The sequence below is a fragment of the Colletotrichum abscissum genome, assembly GCF_030869225.1.
Source record: "Colletotrichum abscissum strain IMI 504890 chromosome Unknown Scaffold_21.1, whole genome shotgun sequence".
In the NCBI taxonomy this organism is placed as follows: domain Eukaryota; kingdom Fungi; phylum Ascomycota; class Sordariomycetes; order Glomerellales; family Glomerellaceae; genus Colletotrichum; species Colletotrichum abscissum.
In genome coordinates this window covers 290,963-312,769 of record NW_026850110.1, presented here as the reverse complement: position 1 = coordinate 312,769, position 21,807 = coordinate 290,963, and the positions used below count along the sequence as shown (strand labels likewise).

General features: G+C 54.4%; 5 protein-coding genes across 5 annotated transcripts; 4 read left to right on the top strand and 1 right to left on the bottom strand.

Annotated features, from left to right (window-relative positions):
* Window positions 1-1,995: 1,995 nt before the first annotated feature.
* CABS01_09016 (uncharacterized protein) lies at window positions 1,996-10,953 on the top strand (the record flags this gene model as incomplete). The annotated part of the gene is made up of 1 exon (XM_060542374.1): window positions 1,996-10,953. One exon carries the CDS (start codon window positions 1,996-1,998, stop codon window positions 10,951-10,953), a length of 8,958 nt encoding a protein of 2,985 aa, XP_060400655.1.
* Window positions 10,954-13,976: 3,023 nt separating this feature from the next.
* On the top strand, window positions 13,977-14,827 carry CABS01_09014 (uncharacterized protein; the record flags this gene model as incomplete). The annotated part of the gene is made up of 3 exons (XM_060542372.1): window positions 13,977-14,023; window positions 14,118-14,203; window positions 14,601-14,827. 3 exons carry the CDS (start codon window positions 13,977-13,979, stop codon window positions 14,825-14,827), a joined length of 360 nt encoding a protein of 119 aa, XP_060400653.1.
* CABS01_09015 (uncharacterized protein) lies at window positions 14,474-14,761 on the bottom strand (the record flags this gene model as incomplete). Its single annotated transcript, XM_060542373.1, has 1 exon — window positions 14,474-14,761. One exon carries the CDS (start codon window positions 14,759-14,761, stop codon window positions 14,474-14,476), a length of 288 nt encoding a protein of 95 aa, XP_060400654.1.
* A 4,457-nt stretch (window positions 14,828-19,284) lies between the features above and the next one.
* On the top strand, window positions 19,285-21,012 carry CABS01_09013 (uncharacterized protein; the record flags this gene model as incomplete). Its single annotated transcript, XM_060542371.1, has 1 exon — window positions 19,285-21,012. One exon carries the CDS (start codon window positions 19,285-19,287, stop codon window positions 21,010-21,012), a length of 1,728 nt encoding a protein of 575 aa, XP_060400652.1.
* Window positions 21,013-21,268: 256 nt separating this feature from the next.
* CABS01_09012 (uncharacterized protein) lies at window positions 21,269-21,742 on the top strand (the record flags this gene model as incomplete). The annotated part of the gene is made up of 1 exon (XM_060542370.1): window positions 21,269-21,742. The coding sequence occupies one exon, from the start codon at window positions 21,269-21,271 to the stop codon at window positions 21,740-21,742; it is 474 nt and encodes a 157-aa protein (XP_060400651.1).
* Window positions 21,743-21,807: the final 65 nt, after the last annotated feature.

The window sequence follows — 21,807 nt, the reverse complement described above, 5'->3', positions numbered from 1 at the left end:
GTTTAGTGTAAGTGATGCAAGTAATTGTTGAATTCAAGGTTGATGGAAGAGGATCTCCGATGAGCTGCATTTGCACCTGGGCGGCTGGTACCACGAGGTGGCTGGCAGGTAAGGTGGATACCAGGCGAGTGGGAGTTCCCACTTTAAGAGACGGATGAGCCAATGGAGACTGGGCAAGGCCGGAAGTGGCCGAGGGTGGGATCTGGATCGATTGGACGGGGGCTCGGGAGTGAAGGAGCCATAACTCCGGGCCGTTGTACTTATGCGTATACGTACCCTTCCTTAGCTAAGCAAGGTCTTAGGTATTTGTTTGACAACCGGACGCATTCCCACTCCACCACGTCTCTTCCCTCGATATGCACCATGACATATTTCCTGTCATAAAATAACTAACTTAGAGAGAAACTACATGACTACCTACCATCATGTTTCAATGGCCATCAATGAGAGTGGATGAAATGCTGACCATGACTTCATTTCCACCCGCCAAATTCCCCAACAGCCCTGTTCCTGGATTCCGCCGCCCCCGTCCGTCCCTGTGCAATCCCAAGCCAAGCTCAGACCGAACCGTGCTTGTCCCCATTCTGTCTAGACCCGAGTCTTACCAATCGTTCCTGTCTCTGGTCATCGCACTAATTACCAGTAATAATTGTGGCTAATGGAATTCATTTGTGTGTATCCGTACTCTTTCCAAATGGGTAGGTATTGCTCTGAGCTTGACTAGGTATCTCAGCAAGCTTAAGGTACCTATGTACATTTACCTACCTTAGCTGAGGTACGCCATCGCGCTGTTTATCGCCCACAAGCCCCATTGCATCTCATCATTATTTGAGCTATCCGATCATCCGGGCCACTCCTCACACACACCCACACACGGACGAGACAGGTACGAATACTGCACCGCTGCTCCGGTGCCCAGGAGTCGGAAGTACCCCATTTTCTGGAGGGAAGAAGACTGGAGACTGGAAACTGGAGCACCTCGGGAATAGGAGCAATCTACTATTACTCTTGTCATCCAGAACCGGCGGCAGGGTTCCGTGTGGACAGCCGCCGCCGCCTCGTGCCGAGCAATAAGAAAAGGACAAGGGCTTAGACGAACGACGTCTTCTCGCATTTCGCCAACCGCAAATCTCAACCGCGAGTCCCAATTCCTCCGCCAATTCCTGGCTCATACCTGGGCACTCCGTAGCGACGACCTGGACTGCGTCACTCTTCTGCAAGACAAGACGAGCGAGACCTGCATCATCCTCCACCAGCACCTCCGATCCGCACCTTTGCCCTCCTCTTTGCGTTGCTCTCTCTTTATACTTTCGTTCTCAACCATAGGCAAAATCCTACGCGTCCAACCTAAGCCTCTTTCGATTCATCTTGGTTCCGCCCGCCGCCCCCAACGAAACGAGCTCTCTCTCGGTCTCTCTATCTCCGCCCTGCACCACATCGCAGCCAGCTTTACCCCAAAACCTCCCACCAACATCCCCATTTCCGATCCCACCATATTTCCATCCTCCCTTCCGGGCCAGCCAAGGGATCCGATCATCAGTCTCACCCGCCACCATCCGCACCTGCAACCGTCTGCGCGTCGATTTCTTGAACACTCGCGATCGGCCAACCGCACTAGCTAGCTAAACTGCACATTTCCGTCGGCAACTGTAACCGCGAAGGCGCCGAAACTCTGCTGTCCCAAAGCCGAGTGTTACCTCTCCACACCCACGAACCTACACCCCCAAGCACCGTTGATCGACGACATGGCGCACTCGGATTGTAGGAAACGGAGATAAACGTGCGGGATACCATAGAGATCTGGGTCTTTTCCAGGTACGGCCGACCTGGCCTCTGCGTCTCCATTTCAACTACATGGTCTTCTTTCTCCGTGTACTATTCGCATTCACGCTACTTGCGCTGGAAATGTTGGGAAGCTGACGTTGTCTTAATGGTGGTGGTGATACAGATACCGAAGCGAGCCACCGATCGCCCGAGTCGTTCTGCCGACTCACTATGGCTCTGCTCAATCCGACCTTCCTCTTCGGCGTCGTCGTCCTCCTCTACCTGTCCTCCTTTATACTCTTCGCCGTCATTCGAATCCTCACCGGCGTATCGATCCAGCGAATCGGCTACTTTTCCCTCCGGAGACTCGCCTACACCCCACGAGATGGATTCAAGATTGAGGTACGCGGCCTCGGGCTCAACGTCCACCGCCCAACATTTGCCCAGCCCACCTGGCTGAGCGTCGTCATCAGCGAGCTCACCGTCACGGTCGACATCCGCGAACTGGACGGCAAGAAGGGCGAGGACAGCTCAACCGATTCCGACAGCAGCACCGACGCGGAGGAAGAGCCGGAGGTGCCGGCCGCAGAACAACAGCCCAAGGTGCCACTCATACGTCGAAATGGCGGACCCCCGCCCCGGAGCGAGACATGGAAGCACTTGATGAAGCTCAAGGACCGGATGAAGAGGGCGCACCGCAAGCTCAACTGGCTGCGGATGGTAGACGTCGTCGCCACAAACTCCACGATTAAGGTCGTCGACGTCGGCGACGTCCAGTTTGGAAGCTTGACCGTCGCCGTCGACACTCGGCGCAAGATGGTGGACCGCGCTCGCTTCTTCTTTCAGGCTCGCAACGACAAGAACAAGCAGAAGCAGCGGCAGGCGGAGTGGATCATGACACTGCGCAGTGTCCTGTTCACGCCCGAGGGCAAGGAGTCCCTCGAGATTCTCGACAATGCGACGCTGAATATCCATGGATTCTTATACGAGGCGCTGGATGGCCTGCGGGACGCTGCGATTGCCCTCAAGCTGGGCCGTGTTCATATACCCTACGACGACGTGCGCGTGTGCGCCGATCGCTTCAAGCAGTGCAAGTTGGCCGCGCGCTCGTCCACCCTGTCCGACGAGCCAGCCGACGTTTTCATGGACAAGGTCATACACGAGGTCGCCCAGCCCGGCAGCACCAACCAGGATCTAATTCAGACCGTGTCCGATTCCAAGGAGTTTGTCAGTTCCATCTTGAGGGGCGTTAAGGAGGTCCAGTTTGCAGTCAGTTTTGTTGGCATGACCAAGAGGGTGGAGTCCGTCAAACCTAGTGCCAAGCCCGTCTTGTTGAATGCGTCGATGAAGGAAGTTGGTATAGACTTGCACCGTTTGGACCCCAAGTCACCGTCACATAGGATGTACTTCCCGTCCAAGGACATCGCCCACGAGGCTCTCGCCGCGGCCCTGTCCATCTCCGTCGGTGTCGACGACGGCGACGGGAAACCCGAGAGGCTGCTTTACATCCCCATGGCGACAACTACTGTCAAGACGACGCTGCCGTCCAAGACGGTCGAGATGGCGCAGGATGTGGGAGCCGAGGAGAGAAACGCAAACATACTGTTCGCTAATTCCGTAGTAACTTCCCCCTCGGTGGATCTCGACCCTCGCCATCTGCCGCTCCTCGTCGCCATGCTGAAGCCAAAGTCCTCCAAGAGGTCACGATCTAGCCGTCAACCGCGGCATGTGCTCATATCACGACTCCTGCCCAAGGCTAATATCAAGTTCACCATGCACGAGCCCGTTCTCCGAGTCGCCTTGCCCGCAGTCGACCAGCACGCGGCAGCCGACGACTTTGATCTCATCATATCCTCCATTTCGTCAATATCACTCGACATGGAATCGTTCCATTCCACGGTGGAGGATTTGCACTACTCGCTCGCGTCAACCATGAGGATCCAGTCGCACGAACTGTACTATCAGACGTCATCGAGTAACCGATTCGACTTGATCCAGACCGAGTCCTTCGAGCTTAAGGTGCAACTCAGTGCTACGCCAGACGTCCATGTCGTTGCCTCGAGCAATCTGCAGACCTTCTCGATCAAGATGGTGCGCCCCGAGATCACCGACGGTCTCAGACAGATCGTGCGACAGCTGAGGCTAAACGTCGAGCCTGAGAAGCGTTCAAATTCACACACGTCCACCAAGAAGCAAAACTTCCTTCGCGCAATGCCATCTTGGTTGTTGCAGTTTCAACTCCAAGCATCAGACTTCAGCATTGAAATTGCGGGCATTGACGAAGACATCTCGGACGATACCCGCGGGGTGTCCCTCCAGCTCGACGAATTTTCCGCAGAGTACCGCGCGCAAAGACTCGAGGGGCTTCAACGGCGGCCATCGCGGCGTAGGGCTAATAGCCGTACAGTGGCCCCTGACTCGGACCTGCTCAAAAGTCCAATCTCACCACCGCCGAGGAAGAAGCAGCAGAACCATGGTGATGGACGAAGGGTCACTTTCCACGTCCGTGGCCTCGAGGCTTACATTGTTGAATCAGAGGACAGGGTCGAGCTGGAGCCGTTTGTCAATATGCCGCGGTTTGAGGTGGCCTTCCAGGCCATGAGTGACCAGCAGGGGCCGATCTTCCACATTCATGCCGCGATACGGACTGTTCTTTTGCAGTACTCTCTCTTCCGCCACTACTCGGTCGGTGTTGCCATCATGATTCTGCGAAAAGCCTTCATGAGGTCAGGCCAAGATGTTGCGTCGCCGCCAATGTCGCCGACGACGCCACGGAAAGACGGCAATGCCGATTTCCTGGCTCCTCCCATGTCACCAGGCTCTCCCTTTATCGACATGAGCGACTACTCCACCTTGACGCCTGAGCTTGTAGCCATCGACCTCAAAGCTGCCTTGGTGCAAATCAAAGCCGAGTTGCCGAATGATCCTCAGTTGATGGTCCAGGTCTATGGCGTCGAGGCTGGCCGGCACAGATGGTCTTCGCCGTACATTGCGTCCAAGCTTGTTCGGATCTACGTACAACCACCTAGGATGCGAGGCACTTGGGCCAGAATGGTCAGCATCAAAGGAGGCCGTGTCGACTATCGCAAGTCGCGGCGCAAGCTGACAGGTGGTGAATTCCAAGAAGACAAGATGATCGACGTCAACTCCGACGCTATCCGATTTGCCGTGCCCCACGAGGTTCAGGTCAATAAGATTTCCGACAATATCATTAATACCCTCAAGTCGATCAAGCAGCTTCACCACCGCTTCAAAACGGGTACGAATGAGTACATCCTCGACAAGGTCCCCGGTGGACCAAAGAACGTTCCAAAGGTATCTGTTCGGACACGCTCGCTGCTCTTTGAGATGGAAGATGGAGCCTTTGAGTGGAAACTCGGAATGATCTACCGCGCGGGTAGAGTGGAGCAGATGCAACGACTCGCCCGTGAAGAAGCCTTCGAAGTCAAGAGTAAAAAGGTCCGCGAAGAAGAGTCGAGAAAAGAGTCAGGCAAGCTGCGTGCTCGCTCGCTTTTCAACAGGGGACGACAGCAGAATGGTGCGTCATGGGCCAGGAGCCAAAGTGCAGATGGACGACGGCCTAGCAGCAGAGACGAACGCTCAAGGGGCAGAGCGCCGCGATACGACCCCGATGGCGAAGGAGTCGGCCTTACTGGATCCTCCAAGGTTGCCGAACAAGAAGCACGGGCGAGACTGGATGCATACAACGCACAAAGTTGGAAGAAGCGGATCGATCGGTTCTACGTCATGGCCAAGAACGGCATGAAGGAGATTCGAGGTCTGTTCTGGGGCCCTGATCAGCTTCCTGACGATCTGGAGGATACGGAGAACATCCTCGAAGTGCCACAGCGACCCGCGCTCGCGTCTGCACTCATCACCGATCTCCAGTTCGTCATTGACAAGCCTACATTCGCAATGAAGGATTTGCCAGACTTTATCAACTCCGTCGGCAAGGGAATGCCAAAGGACATGAAGTACGGATTGCTCGTCCCGATGCATGTCTCGATTGACCTTAGTGAGGCGAGGATATCATTACGCGACTATCCGCTCCCCCTGATTCATATCCCCAGTTTGAAGGCAGGCCAGTCGACAAGGCTACCAGCTATGTCGCTCAAGACAAACTTCGTCATAGCGGAGGAGTTCCGAGGTATGGAGTCTACCCGCCGTATCAAAGTCAACATTGTTCCTCCTCGGATCCACGAACCTGGCGGTAGCAACGAGGGTGGCTTCGCGATCGACGTTCGGCGGACCATTGGACCAGTCAAGTCGTACTCCAACATGCGCGTCGAAATCAACACAGCTCTGCCGACAAGGATCACTTGGGGTCCAGCATATCAGCCAGCCATCCAAGACATGATGATGGGTATCGAGTCCTTTACTAAGCCTCAGATTGACCCATCAGAAAGAGTCGGCTTCTGGGACAAGATTCGTCTCAATTTCCACTCCAGAATACACGTGGCGTGGAGAGGCGATGGTGATATGCATCTCGCACTCAAGGGAACTCGTGATCCTTACTGTGTGACAGGCAACGGCGCAGGATTCCTGATGTGTTGGCGCAACGAAGTCAAGTGGAACATCAATGCCGACGACGATCCGAAGCGGTTCATGACGGTCGACTCTGGGGAGTACGTTCTTGCCATACCCGACTACAGCCATCAAGTCCGCGAAGCTGCGAGACGCACTGGAGAAGACGACAGCCTCATGAGCGAAGACAGCTATAAGTCCGGAGCGTCCTTCAAAAAGGTGGTGATGAAGCTGTCGGGCAAGGTACAGTGGATGGCTGGCCTCGTCTTTGAACGCGCGATTCAGGACGGGAAGCGTAGCTTCGAGTTCAGACCGCACTACGACATTATGTTGCGCGCTCCTCACCATGTCAAGCCCGAGGACCAACCATACGATGCTTTCCGCGGTTTCCGTAGCCAGCATATTCACTTGTCGATTGCTGTCCGAGCTCCGGTCGACCGTGACTGGATGGCGAACAATGTCGAACCGTCTAGGAGCTACAACACGGTTCATTGTACACCTCGCTTCTTCACTCACTTCTTTGCGTGGTGGTCGTTGTTCGGTGGTGCTATGGCATTGCCCATCCGCCAAGGTCCGCTCTGGCCGGGTCGGGAGAGGAACAGCAAAAAGTTCGGTAAACACCTCTCCACGATCAAGTACAATCTCCTCTTGGCACCGCTGTTCCTCAGTCATATCTACAAGCATAAGGATGTTGAAGATGCTTCGGACAGTGGGGTGTCGGCAACGGGTCTCAAGGTCAGATTCGACAGCTTCATGCTGGATCTGCACCAGAGACGTGAGGAGTTCAATACCCGAGACCGCGGTCGCAAGACTAAGGGAAAGACGAGCGGAATCAAGCTTCACGCGGCCCAGCTTGACCTTGCAGCAGCCGATGTTCGTGCTGTTTCGGCCAGTATACGAGGATCAACGACAGAAGCCATCAAGAAGGGAACGATGGGCGACCTAATAACGAATCAACGCGACGATAGCACAGACCTGTCCCGCTTTACCATTCCTGATAATGACCTCAGTTGGATCGATATGGACGATTTCGTGGAGCTGGATTGGATCCTGCCTACAGAGCCTAACCCGGACACCAAAATCCTTCCACTCGCTTTTGCGCCGCGTCTGACGTACTTCCGACAAACTGATATTGGCGGCGTCATTGCAGGTGATCCGGACCGCAATAGCCCGTTCGGCGATGAGCCGACTCACTTCTGTATCATGAGCCACGATGACGATCCCAGAAGAGTACAAGCACAACTCATCCAAGAGCGGTTGGTTCAGTTGGATGCTCAAATTGAGAACTACGGACGCAGCCTCGGAGAAGCCGAATTGAAGGTTGTGCGTGACGACGGCAAGGACCCAAAATTGGTAACAGCGTTTGAGAGCCTCCAGCAGCAGGGTGGCATCTTGCAGAAAAAGAAGGCGTACCTCCAGAACATGCTTCGTCAAATGAACAGCAAATCGCCAATTAACGGCAGCAACCCCTTCATGAGAGAGAGCGAAAGCAACGCGTCTGAGGAATCGGTTGGACTGGATAAAGAAGACGACTCTCTTACGATACCCTCGGGAGCAGAATTCGAGAGTGATTTCAACAACCGATTCGTCATCCACAACCTTCATTTTAAGTGGAACAACACTCTCCGAAATGTTGTGCTTCGTTATATTCACCAAGTCAGCCAGCGCAGAGGTTTCGTCTACTACCTGTCTCGCCCTGCCGTCAAGTTCATCCTCGACATTGTCGAAGAGCAGTACAAAGCGAAGCAGAATCCAAAGCCTGCGAGCAAGAATAGGACGCCGACCGGGGGTGCTACAGCTGGCGCTTCTCCCGACCTCGATGCCGCAGAACGCGAGTTCAAACAGGATATTGAAGATCGCATTAAGAATATCCTCAAGGACGGCAAGAAATATGTCAACGCTGATGGAAAGAGTGGCGAAGACGTGCCCAACGTGCCGATTGATGACCTGTCGAGCGGTATCTCGGATGAATTCACGCCGCAGAACAGTTACCACGTCCGACTCATTGCCCCGCAGATTCAATTGCAAAGCGACAAGAACAAGAAGAATGTCGTCATTCTCACATCGAAGGGCATGGAACTGAAGGTTGTCGAGGTCATGGACAAGAAGAGACTTGCCGACAACGTCAGCGGTCTCGTGCAGAGAAGATTCCTCGTCAACATGGACAGCACACAGTTTTTCGTTACTCATCAGTCGTACTTTTCCGAAATCGTCACCACATACGCCGGCAGTCGGTACGGCACTCCTGCCACGTCGTCATGGCCTCCTTGGGTTCCCATGGAAGTCATGTTCGACTTTGAGACGGATCCCTTCGGCTTTAATAGAGTGGTGCAGAAGACGTCTGCGATGCTTCGTTACGAAAAGTACAACACTTTGCGTCTCAAGTACAATGATGAGGTCAACACTGAGGGCGCTGGTGATCCATCCCAACCCAGCAACGAAAGGAAGATGGATAATCTCTGGGTAGAGTTCCCGCAAGCCAGAGCACTCTGCAATTCTGGTGACTACTACGCCATGTACGTTATTGTACTGGATTTGCTCATGTACAATGAGCCTCTCGAAAAGACACGGACGGAGCGCCTTGAGAAGATCATGCTCGCTTCGGACTTCAGCGACCTCAGCGGTACGCCTGAGATGGTTGAGAAGTTGCAAGAGCGCATTCGTCAACTTCAGGACATCAAGTCCCACTTCCAGATATACTCTAAGTACATGGACCAGCGCGGCTGGGAGGACAGGCTTCTTCTTGAACGAGACCTAGCAGCATGCGAGGACGAACTTTTCTTCATGATGAAGGCCATTACGTCTTCACAGCGGAGATACGAAACGAACTCGGAAAGCAATGCCCTACTCCGGTGGAGCATCACAGCACGCGACACGGTTTGGCACATGCTTCGAGACAACAAGGAACCGCTCGTCGAGCTGCAGCTCAAGGATGTGGAGTATGATCGTACTGATAACGCAGACGGGTCACATATCAACTTGATCAGGGTTGGCAAGGTCTTTGGGCTGAACTTACTCCCTGACGCCATGTACCCGGAGATCATTGCGCCCTACGCCGAAGGCGACAAGGACATGGGCAATCAAGAAATGATTCGCGTATACTGGTACATGCTTGAAGCCATTGCCGGTATCCCCGTTATGGATCATTTCGAGGTCAACTTGTTCCCCATGAAGATCCAACTGGAACGTGAGATTGGCAAGAGGGTGTTTGAGTACATCTTCCCAGGCATCGACGGCGACAACAAGAACAAGAACGATTCTCCCTTTATGCTCAAGCACCAGCCCACTGAGGACGACGATGAAGATGACGACTCGATGTCTGGCTCTGGTCGTCTGACTGCTAGCGATAAGGACGGATTCAGCACACGACCGGGTTCGCTTGAACTGCGTCTGCAACCAACACTGAACTCAGACTCTCCGACCAAGTCAATAAACAGCAAAAAGTCGCTCACGGTCAACACAGGCGAGGGCCAGGGCCATACGTTCCGTCTCTTCCGCTCCGTCGGTACAGGCAAGGTCCCGACCAAGAAGCCTTCGTACGAGTCACTCAAGTCGACGAAGGAGCCTCGCCCAGGAATCGGTCGTACCTCGACCGGCTTCTCGTCAAAGGAGAGCACACTTCCCGGTGACAAGAAGTCGCGCTTTGGTCGGCGCAAGGAATCAAAAGCGGAGGATTCCAAACCTTCGGATGACCTCACCAAGATGATGTCACGCGCCAGCAACTACATGACCTTTGCGCAAATCAAGATGCCCTCTGTGGTGCTCTGCCTCAGCTACAAGGGCAAAGACAACCGCAACGTGGAGGACGTGCACGACTTTGTATTCCGCATGCCGGCGGTCGAGTGGCGCAACAAGACGTGGTCGAACCTCGACCTGGCTCTCGCGCTCAAGAAGGCAGTTATCAAGGCTCTCATCTCGCACACCGGTGCCATCATCGGCAACAAGTTCAAGCATCGCCCAAGCAACACGCAAGCCAGCAAGCTTCGGGAACTCGCCAGCGGGTCCTCGCTCATCGCACCCACGCCCTCGTCGTCGTCCCAGCATGACGCGGAGAGCATCAACAACAGCGACGACTCGTCGAGCTTATACGGTAACTCGCCTGTCGACTACTCCCGCTCGCCGCCACGCTCGCACCACGGCAGCTCGGCGAGCAGCATTCCCATCCCGCGGTCGACGAGTCGGAGTTCCAGCGTCGCAAGCGGGCGGTCCCGTCGGATGGGCGAGTCGAGTCTCCAAACGCAGCAATCACAGCAACAGCAGCCCGCCGTCCCCAGTTTCCTCATGATGACGCCGCCGACGCCGCTCGATAGCCGGGCGCCGACGCAAGGGTTGGGGTTCGAGCTGTTGAGGCCTTCTAGTAGGAGTAGTCTGGCGCCGTTTGACCAGGCTGGCGGGGGCACGATCCGCTCGCTTTCACGGTCTGCGACGGGCGCGGAGTCGAGTGATCGGAGGAGGTCTGCCGGGAGCGGGTTTTTGAGGGATAAACTCAGCGCGCTGACGCATCGGAAGCGTGATGGGAATCAGAAGGAGGCTGGCGGTAGTCAGGGCCAGGGGCAGAGGGAAGATACGCCTGAGCGGGAGGACGAGGACGCGAATGCTGCGCCTGAGAGTCCCAAGGGCACGAAGAGGTTTCCTGGTTTGAGCCGGGTCAAGACTGGGTCATAAGGCGGCCCAACTGATTTCTGCGGTTGTAATCTAAATGGAAGTTGCTTGCCTTTGGAGCACAGTAAAAAAGGTGGAAGTAAAGAATTATGTTTCAACAAATGGAAGGGTAGACTCGGGGTTGGAAGAGCGGGATGGGAGGGACAAAGTACTAGATTTGTTTTTTTGTGTGGAAGGATGAAGGGAGAGGGGATTAAATACCCGGCGTTGGCTGTGGAAATATCCAAATTCAAACTACGTTCTATTTCTGATGCTGATAGTATAAATGCATATTCTGCTTTTTGGTCTTGTGTGCTTTCGATGTGATGTTTTTGGGGGGATTGGTGAGGCGAGAGGCGAGATGTAGAGAAAGAGGAAGGAGAGGAAAGAGATGTAGATAGTATAAGGTAGGGCTAGCAAGCGGGAACGTATTATTCTTTTTAGGAGTTACTATCTAGACCCTTGATATGCTTTCCTTCCAAAGATGTAGTCCATCTTGCGATGTTGAGAGTTCATACGCCTGGTACACGGGACTGGGAGGAAGAGGTAAAGAAAAGAAAAAGGTAGACCAAGTTCAACATTGAATGAGGGACGATAACCCCTCGTACGACAGGGGATGGTATCAGTTGAGGCCTTGAATAAGAGAGCTGGAAAGCTGTTTTGGGTAAGCGGGATCCTTCTGACTGTAAATTGAAGCCATTTGGATTTCCAAATTCGACATCGTGATTCTACCCATTCATTACGACATCTCAGTCGCGATCATTGCCTTCACTCGCCTCTCCTCCATGAACGATTGGTCTAGTGGATTACAAAGATGTATGATGCAGATAACCCAACTGGCGGCAATGCAAGTTCTATATTTGGCGTCGTCGTGGTAAGGGGTTTTAGATACCAACGGATGGGGAAAGGAAATACAAAGGTAGATTTTTTGCTCGAGTGGGCAAGTCGTCACCGGGCCTGTTTACAAACGAAGAATCCTGATGAATACCCGTGAGTGGAATAAAACAAGAGTGACTTGTTTGATATTAATCCAGCAAGCCGTCTCTGTAATTTGTTCAGAGAGCGAGTTTGCCCGGACGGAAATGCAGAATAGGAACGCACAACTCGAAAGAGGCAGACAGTGCCAGCTTGGAAAGTGGGCTCGGAGAAATTTCACTCGTTATCTGACCATCTCCTCTGACATGAGTATGCCCCGTCCAAAAGAAATCCAAGTTTGTCTCTCTATAAACACCACGGCCGGCATTGCTCAGTTCAGGCATATCAATCAACTGGTGTCGTCGGGAGATTATGATGAGCATTCTCCTCCCTTCCCTTCCCCCGAAACGGGACGGAACGGAACATGCTTGTATTGGGTGTTTCTCCTAGTGATACGCCTGTGGAATTGGCGGGATCAAAGGCTGGAAAAGGAGGATTGGTGTTGTCCATTTCACATAAAGACATTACACCGACATATCGCGTCAATATGTCGCATCAATGTACCACATTATACCCAAGTAGATGCACGATATATCCGGCACAGAAGTTCAGCCTGGTTACAGAGGTATGGCCAAGGGTCATTGGTCTGCAGGAGTATCATGAGCCTAAGCGCGCCAGCACTATTTGCAAGAGACTGCTTAGCACCTTCTCTCTTCCCCGAGCTCGTGATGGTTTGCCCTTTGCGGGCACCTTAGTCGCACATGAGCATAAGGGAAACGGCCTTGTGGAACAGTATGAGCGACCCGAGGTAGGCATTTGGGTCTACATGGTTTACACCGTTCCCCACGAGAGGCTTGTCTCATAGCTCCAGTCACCACAATCGACAGCGCCAATGCGGGGAAAGCTTCACCAACCGAAAGTGAACCCGTGAGGCAAGCAGCAGGGAGCGCCTCAAGAATAAGCCACGAGCTGACTAAAAGGTCTAGACCTGGAGGAGAGGTTCAGTTGGAAAGACACCTCGTTAGTACCAACCACGTCTCCTGTCTACTGTAACTCTACCTATGTGCCCGATGGTGGCAGGCCGCGTCGTCAAGACAAGAACGTGACAGCCCGCTCGAATGTCTCCTACCAGGGCCACCCATACTGTGAGCAACTGCTGCTGGAGCACATGGCTGTCAAAGTGTGGTCACGAATAGTAGCAGATGGGGAGCACGTGAGGTCTGCAGCCATGCACAAGACAGAGTCTCGAAGGGGTGGTACCGGAATAAGCGGCCACAAGACTACGAATAGTGAGGTATCGGGCTATCGCGCATTTGGCGGGTTTGAGTTTAGAGAGTGAAGGGCCGTGCGGAAGTACAGGACGCCGTTGAGATCCGGAGCCGTGTTTTGGGGTCTTGGCGCTGATGTTGGTGTTGGAGTCCGCGCAGTCAGTCGCCTACCTTAGAGGTTGCCGTAACTTGGCCAACGGATCAATAGGTATCGAAACTTGCATAGAAAGGAAGCGTGTGCGGCCCGCCAATGTTCGTGCCCCCATTTCGTACGCGGCAGCAATACTATGCGTGCCCTTGGCCCGATGCTGTCGAGCTGCGAGATGCGCCGTCGCAAGGGAGAAACGAGTAATATCCATAGACATTCGTGACGTCGAACTTTGGACAAGCGATGGATACCGACGGCTGGGCAGAGGTAGGTACTCACCTGGCTTTACCCCGCAAACCATGGAGAAGTTAGCCATGTCTTGACATGGCTCCGACTCAGTTCTTTGCTGAACCTCCAAGAACCCACAACGACCATCCCCGTTTCCACCCACACCCGCGCCAGAGCCCAGTCGACGATGCCAGCGTTGTATGACGCAGAGTTGGGGAAGAAACAAGCGAATCAGAAGAGAGCGATAAGGCAGCATCTGAGACCCTCGTGAGGGTGTGGGATGGCGTCGCTAGATTTAGGGTGGTGCAGATGATGACTCTTGCTCGCGCCTGGCCATGCGCTAGGTAACTTACCAGTCTGATCGGGTTTTGACCACACACAGGTGTGTGTAAGCGACTGGCTGGCCCGGTGTTTGAATGTCGTCTTTCGTAATTCCATACACTGTTCGGAGGGTACGAATATACCAGAGTCGTCTCATGTTGCTACACATGGCTGCATTTGACGATTGGTCCGTCATATATGCGACAAATGACGGGTGAGATAATGTGCTGCCTGCTTTGTGAGCTTTATCTGGGCGGTTGCTACTGGCCCGATGCGTCGCATTCAGGCATCTATAACTGATGCAAAAGACCGAATCGGTGGCTGGATGTTTGCGGTATTGATAGGGATGGAAGTGATGGGCGGCCAAGATGGCGGGGTAAGGCGGACGAGACGGGTGAGACAACGCCCACTGAGACAGTCCTCAATATCATTTAGAGGCAGTTCTTCCATGAATACCACCGTAGCCGCGTGGGTTCCGGGCTTTATGAAAGTTGCGCTTGCTAGCGAGGCACACCTCGGGGCACAACGTGACAACCTAAATACTATCCAGGACTGACGATTCGTATCAGGCAAATTTCTGGCATGTTGCCCAAGCGTTTGCTCTTGTAGCCGAGGCGAGGAACATAGTAGGTCAGGCTGGTTCGGACTTTATGGATGCCAATGTTCAAGCGCCTTGCCCGGGATGTGGCTTGACGGACGGACGAGCGAGCGAGCTCACAGTCATCGGGAATGCGAGCATCCCATCCGTCATTTTCTTAACCTGGCGCAGACGTATTGCTCTTGTTGCCCAGGTGAAGATGGTGATGACACGGCCGACGGTGCTGAAAGCGGGAGAGGCGCCCAGAGGATCGACGTAGGCCGTCGCACGGGTGGGATCCCGTATCGGTTTCCCGAGGACCATCGACAAGCTCCGGCCAAGTGCTATTGGATCAAGCAGACGAACGAGCGACATGGGGCCTGGGCAATTGGGCGACCATCAGAGCGGATGGGACGGAAGGTGAGTTGGAAATGGCGCTAAGACTAGCCCGGTGGCAGATGGTCGAAGGTTGCTCTCCGTTCGCCTGCCTGCCTCGTCGATGAGAGCGAATGGTATAGGTCGACAGGGGTTGGAGAAATGGACGTCTGCAAGCTGGCGGAGGAGCGAGAAAGCTACGCACCGTCGCACGGCTTAGCAATAACCTGGGGTCGGAGAAGGCCGATAAGGAAGCCAAGGACCGGACGTTGCGGAGGCCTGCAACTAGAGAGATGAAGACTCCGACAACGGGGCCGATGATATGGGCATTGGCTCTCGGGCTGAGCTCCGTCCGAAATTCCAGGCGCGATACAGATATTAGTGTTCACAATAGAACGGAAGTTCCGGTGCGTCTTGTTTCCTCAGCGTTCTTCGGAGTCGAGGGCCGAGATCTAAGAATGGCCACAAGAATTAGCAACCTCTACAGACGATCAGTTCTTGATATCTAGGGTTCTGGCCAGCTCAGGGCAGCAACACACATAGCAGCTGCCAGGCACGCTACTGTGTAGATTATTCACACTGGTTCAGTCGGCCGGGACCTGCGATCCAGATGGAGGTGTCACGGAGGGCTTTCGGAAAGATGTGCAATTGGCGCCTGAGATGGTCGGACAAGATGGGGGAGGGATCATTGCTGGGACGAAAGTGTCGATGGGGGGGGAGGGATGGTGGCTTGCGGTGTTTGGTGGACGCTGATAAGAAGGAGAAGCACGAGGCACACGACAGGTTGAAGTCAAATGCAAGGTACCCAGGTACCTGATTAGATATCCACTGATTGGACTCGCATAAACGAGCCGATACGCATAAAATGACAGGAGAATGGAAGCTTGTGCACATTGCATAACAAGGCTGGACCTTCCACCTCAGCTGAACTGCCAGACTGCGCCTTCCAACCAGTGGCCACCTTTTGGAGGCCTTTTAGAGGCAGGCAGTCACGCAGTGTGGAGGCGGACAGATTGATAGGTGCAATGCAGCAACAACAGCGTGCCAGGGAGTGGGAAATAAACGGGTCTGCAAAGTAGGTACCGTCGTCACCGCCCACTGCCTTGAGCTTCACATCCACATCTCCCAGACTCCCATTGATTGAACATACCTAAAGTATCTTACGGATAGTTATGCGTCTTACATAAGGTGGTCGATTGCTTTCTTATCCCCGAAACAATCCCATCGCTCTCATTGGCTCGCAACCAAATAACAAGTGGCGGTCCGCCATTTCCACAATCGTCGACGGGGGCCACCTATGATCGGGTCAGCCGGGCACTCTCACGGTGAGACCCTGCTGAAGAGTCGTGGGATTGTCTTGATTGTCTTGATTGTCTTGGACCATGCCCGCTAGACTCATCAAATGAGTCCACTATTATGACGGGCTGGTTTCCATCTGCCACTGTTCCAGAGCCACTGATGGGCGCAAAGGGGTTAATTCAAGCCTGTGGAGAGTGTCATTTAGTGCATGGAGGGAGGAGGGCTCCGTGCTTGCCAGTGGCCGTCGGTCGTGTCCTTTAATTGTAACAGTGAGATGGAACTCGGGCGTTGCCCGGAGTGTGCATTTATAATCTGTGATTAACAAGAAGGTGTTCATAGACGGAATTTCTAGGTTGATGTTGGAGAGTAATACGGAGCATCTTGGACTGGGGTTGCACTCAGGGCTTGGAACTCTGGCGCGTGACCTTTGGATTCAGGTATCGGAGTGAGACTCTGATGGAGAGACATAGGAACGGAAGAGAGAGAAAGTGACCCCCGTGGTCTCCATTCCCCGTGTTCCCCCTTGAGCCCTTGGCCGTCTTGGACCCCCAAAATCTCATGTCACCCCAAACTCTAAGCCCAAAACATGCGGGTGAGAGGTGACGCTGTGCCAGTAGCCGGTGGGAAGGGTGAGGAAAAGACATGGGGGCAAGGGGATTGGAGGCTTTCGAGGTTCTTATCAGTGACTTTGCTTCCTGCGCAACCAAAACGTGACACGGTGACAATAGAATTGGAAAGTGAACCCTCCCCAAGTCTGTCTGTTGCTTTCCTTCCATACCTTACCTAGGGACCTGGGTGTGGTGGTGTAGGTACTCAGCCGGGCCTGTGCGGCGGTGCGCCCATCCTTCGTTTGCCGTTCGGTCTTGCTTCCTTTGGTGACCGGGTACGAACAGAAACATCTCCAAATCGGGCAGGCAGACAGACGGGGGGGAGCAAACGAGGTAGGCGCACCTCCTTCCTTCTTCCTTCAGGTTGGGCGGCCGATATTACAAGTACCTCCATCCAATACCAGGTTGACTTCCATGCTGCCTTCCCAAGTTGCCAAGTCACCACGTACCTACGTACCTTCCACTTTTTACAGACACCTAAGGTACCCTCGCGCAGCAGGAAGGCAAGTAGGGGGAAGAGAGGGAAAGAGAAAATGGGACAAGAAGGAAAGAACATGTCTACGGGTACCTACCTACCTCATGGATGGCAATGTCCTTTCTCAGCTGATACCGTGGATTGAGGTTGTTCTTTCCCAGAAATGCGGCGTGCCTCGCTCTGCCTTGCTTTGCCTCTTGCCCCCCGTGCCTCTAGTCATTCAGCCATTTTTACGATTGACTTCCTTCTCTGCCGAGACTGAGAGAGTGAGTGACTGGCGACTGCCCCATGTTGAGTTGTCCAGCCCGGGCAGGCAGGGCAGTTGGGACACCACACCACGCTCCACGACCGTCGACACACCCTCGACACCTTGCCCTTCGATTCCTTATCTCTGGCCTCCCATCTTGGCCCCCCCCGTATCAGGGTTATCAGTGTCAGAGCATCAGTGCTTGCCCCAGTCCACGGCCCATCTGCTGTTCGCTCGCTGCCTTTCCAAGTTCTCTGTGCTTCGATTACCTCGATGAAGTGACATATCTGTATCATCCATAATCAGTCAGGGCAACCTCGATCCAGTCTGATAACCTTTCTGTGCTTGGCCACCTAAAACCAGAGAGCCTCCCATCTTGTGCCTGCTTCTTGTTTGGAAGCCATTCTCAACCTCCCAACTGCGACTGTGCCGCCAAGTACGCGAGTCGCTCTCTCTCTCGCTTCCTCACTTCGCCACTCCTCAACTCGCCGACTGTCGTCATCTCTCCTTCTCGACCAAGGCACTGCGCAACGGATACGATACCAATAGCTAATCAGTACCCTTTCTCTCGCAAGCCCATCATCTGCCCCGATAACACCGGATTCCGACCATCACAGAACTCCAGGTCCAGCCTTTCCGAGACGAACATCCGACTAATCGTACCTAATACTATTAGACAACATCGTCATCTCGAGTCTCGAATTTCTCCTCGTGACAGTCCACGACAACCTATCCTTCCATCTCACAAGGACGAAAGCATCAATACCCCAAGTCACCGTCAGGCCTTTCCCTGTGGTGCAAATCGATAATAGCATCCTCCACACAGTCGATCATCGTCACCTCTTAACCTCTGACGAAGTACCCGACTCGCGCGCACTTGGCTCTCCACACTCTATTCAAGCACAAGACGAGTGACAAACCGCGCTTTGCACCGACATTACTGGTACACTGGTACACACAAACCCAACCCAAATTCGACGCTGTCAGTACCTAGCAACATTCTCCCAACCCGCCTCCTTGCTTCTCGATCCCTCGCCTCGTCTGCAGCTCCAGTCAAAAGCCGGGTCCGAATACCACCAGGAACCACGCATCACATCGCATTATACGATACAAGCCTTTCGGTCCCGTGCTCCGCTGCGTCACGTCCCAGCAATCATTGCCCTTGAAAGTTCCGTCGCGATTCCTGCTGGAGAAGGACTATACAAAGCCTCAACGCTGATTAGCTGCGAGACGGTTAACTTTACGTTACCAAAACATCGACGACCCCTGCCCCTGGCACACGACACACTCAAACAGCGACCGAAAGAGGATACAGTACACGCGCTGGAGAAAAAGGCAGAAAGCCAAAGGCCAGACGAGCACGTCCGTTCGACGCCAAAATTCTGACCGAACTGGTCCCCTAATCGTGGAGGTATCCCTACCTACTTCGTCCACAGCACAGTACTCTCGCCCTTGCTGGCACCAACACTGTGTGGCCTGTACGGAATACATCAGTTCAGTGAATCCACTGGTTTGGTCTGTGGTGTCTGAACCACCAGCCCGCCGTGCCCACGCAACTCCACTGGTCAACCCAACCCATCTCCTGCTTAGCCTGGCCCGCTGGGGTTTATGCTGAACAGTCAAGACTGAGCCCGCAGTAGCCCGCTTGCTTTGGCTCTTGACCTGCCTTGCCAGGCCCAGTCCCGGTTACAGCACCACACCCCGAGTTACACCCTCCTCCCCTGCCCAACGCACTGCGGCACCGAGCTGGTTGTGGTTGTGGTTGTGCTCGTGCGCACTCGTGCCTGGTCTGGTCCCCTTCCACACCCCTTCCCTGTCAACCTGTCTTGCCTGTCGGGTCCGGCTTGCCCCGCCGAGCCACTGGCGCACCAGGGCATGTCCAGACGCCGCCATGATGTCCCCAAGGAGTTTCCTTTACTACAATAGGCAGCCCTCGGCCTCGACCACCCCTCCACCATCTTCTCCCTCCCCTTCGAGTCTCACGCGCAAACCGACCAACAACAGCTACGCCGCCAGCCCGAGATCATCTACTGCTACTACTACGACTGCTGCTGCTGTTGCTGCTACCACGAAGACGACGACAACAACCACTCCCGTCAACATCCCCAGAACGGCTTTGCCTTCTGCCCTACTGGATCGGAAAAAGGATGCTCAGAACGTGTCCGTCACCCTCACGCCTATCCCTACTTCTTCCATTACCACCTCAGCTACCATGGCCAAAAGGAAGGATGCTCGCCGCGAAACTTCTAAGCTGGCGCCTTCGAGCCCTCCTCGGACAACAACAAGCGTAAACACCAGACCGACGACTCCGACTACGCCTGTTCAGATTCCCTCAAAATCAAAGGCGACCCCGTTTTACACCTCTAGCCGCCATGCGCATCGGAAGCCCTCCCGGCCGAGGGATGTTCACTCACCGGACGCCGTCCCGCCTGCCATGCTGGCCTTGCTGGCCGTCACTGATATTCCTAGACCTCGACGCAGCTTGAGGCAGAGGCTATCCAGGGACCAGGCAATGACTCTGGAAGCTGTTATCGAGAGACAGCAAGTCTGCGAAAAGGAACTTAGTCTCACTTTCGGCAAGAGCCCCCTAGACTTGCTGTTATCGCCACCCGACGACCTGACAGACGATGATATGTCAGTTAGCGATAGCGGTCTTGGTTCCGTGTTATCTACCAGAACTGTTTCTGTGGAATCGGTTCCTTCACTAGGCGATTCTTTTTCCACCGACACACTGTCGTCGGTCGAGTCACCTTATGGATCCAGCCCGCGGAGGAAGCGCTCCCGCCAACCCAGGCGTTCGCTGGAACCCATCTCATCTCCTCCCGGTCAGCCCGAGGACCACCCACTGTCCCGCGACCGGGTCAGCGTCGACGAGATTGACTTTAGAGTGTTCGACGAGTCTCAGGATGAAGAGGACACCAAGTCAGAGTTCTCATTCTCTGACTACACTTTCCCGCTGCGCCCTCTCAAGTCAGCGTTCAAGTCCAATCTGACTGCATCACTCCGCGCCCTGCGCTCGGCTGCACGATCTATCTCAGCCATTAACTTTTCGTCTATCCCGCCCGACGATTTCCTCACGAGATCCATTCTCACCATCGACCCCAAGGTGCCTTACACGGATGAGCGAAGGCCACCAGTACTCGAGGAGGAGCCGTCGGCTGCGTTGCGCCGGTATCTGAACCCCACGACAAACGCTCGAATTGAGCCCCACCCTGTAGCGGCCACTACGCCGACGGGCACGCGAAGCTTTACTGCGTCTATCCAGATGCAAACATACAAGGTTCAGAAAAGCCGGAGTGCACCACCCACATCAACTCGGAGCCCCTCCCCGGCGATATCGGCGGTCACGACTCAGTCAACACCTTATCAGCCCCCAGCACAATCTCCGACCCAGACCGCATTCACGTATCCTCCAGGAGGCATGCGTCAGCGAGAGATGCGGGAGAACTCGGACTTCATTCGTATCGCAGTCATGGAGATGGCGATGCGCAAGCAGGGCAAACTCGACGACCAACGGCCGGGCCGCGCTCGCTGGGCGTTACCGCCGCGAAAGGCCAGCGTACGCCCTTACGATGTTGGTAGCGACGGCGTCCCAGCACGATGGATTCCAGTGTCGCATTGAAGAAAAGTGTCATGCGAGCTTGGTACATTAAGCGACTATCTATCCAGCCTTCATCGCATCAACCCGACATAGTCCACTACGAGAGGAAGAAAAAAAGAGAGAGATGCAACACTGCGCACCGATGCCGCAGCGTGGACAGTCTCCACGGCTTGAGCACGTCACAATCCTACGAGGGTTGAGGTTCCAACACCCATGGTCGACGGCAAGCTTGTTTTTTTTCCCTCTCTCTTGCAATGGGTGTGGCTTGTTCCATGGCATGGCGCATCCCCCTCCCGCAACGTGCTGCACTACGACGGTGTTGTCCGCGGAGAAGGGCAGAAAGCAAGAAGTGGGAGGGTCGGGGTTCTGCGAAATGTTGTGGGCTTGCCCTGATTGCACCGTCACTGCCGGGTGGAATCGTCATTCAGCAGGGCCCCCCGAGGCGCTAATTTACGGGGAAGCGTTGGGGCCCGCATTCCCACGCAACAAGGGGCCAGACATTAAGTGCCTGCCTTATCCGATATCGCGGAATGGTCAGCATCATCGCACGTCTGGCACTGTGGTTTCCCTGTCGGTCTTTGGTCAGAGTGCCGAGACGAGGGCTCCATTTTCTGCCCGAAGCGTCCAAGACGCCGTCTGGGGCACCCAAGACGAAAAGAGAGACGCTGTTACCCTGGAACTGGCACGACTGGCTAGCGCCCCCAAGGATTTTTTTTTCTTCTCTCTCTTCGGTTCCTTCTTGCGCTTCTAGAAGGAGTCGATCTGCGGGCCTTTTTTACATGCTCTTACCTTACTGTTTGGTAATAGCTAGAGGCA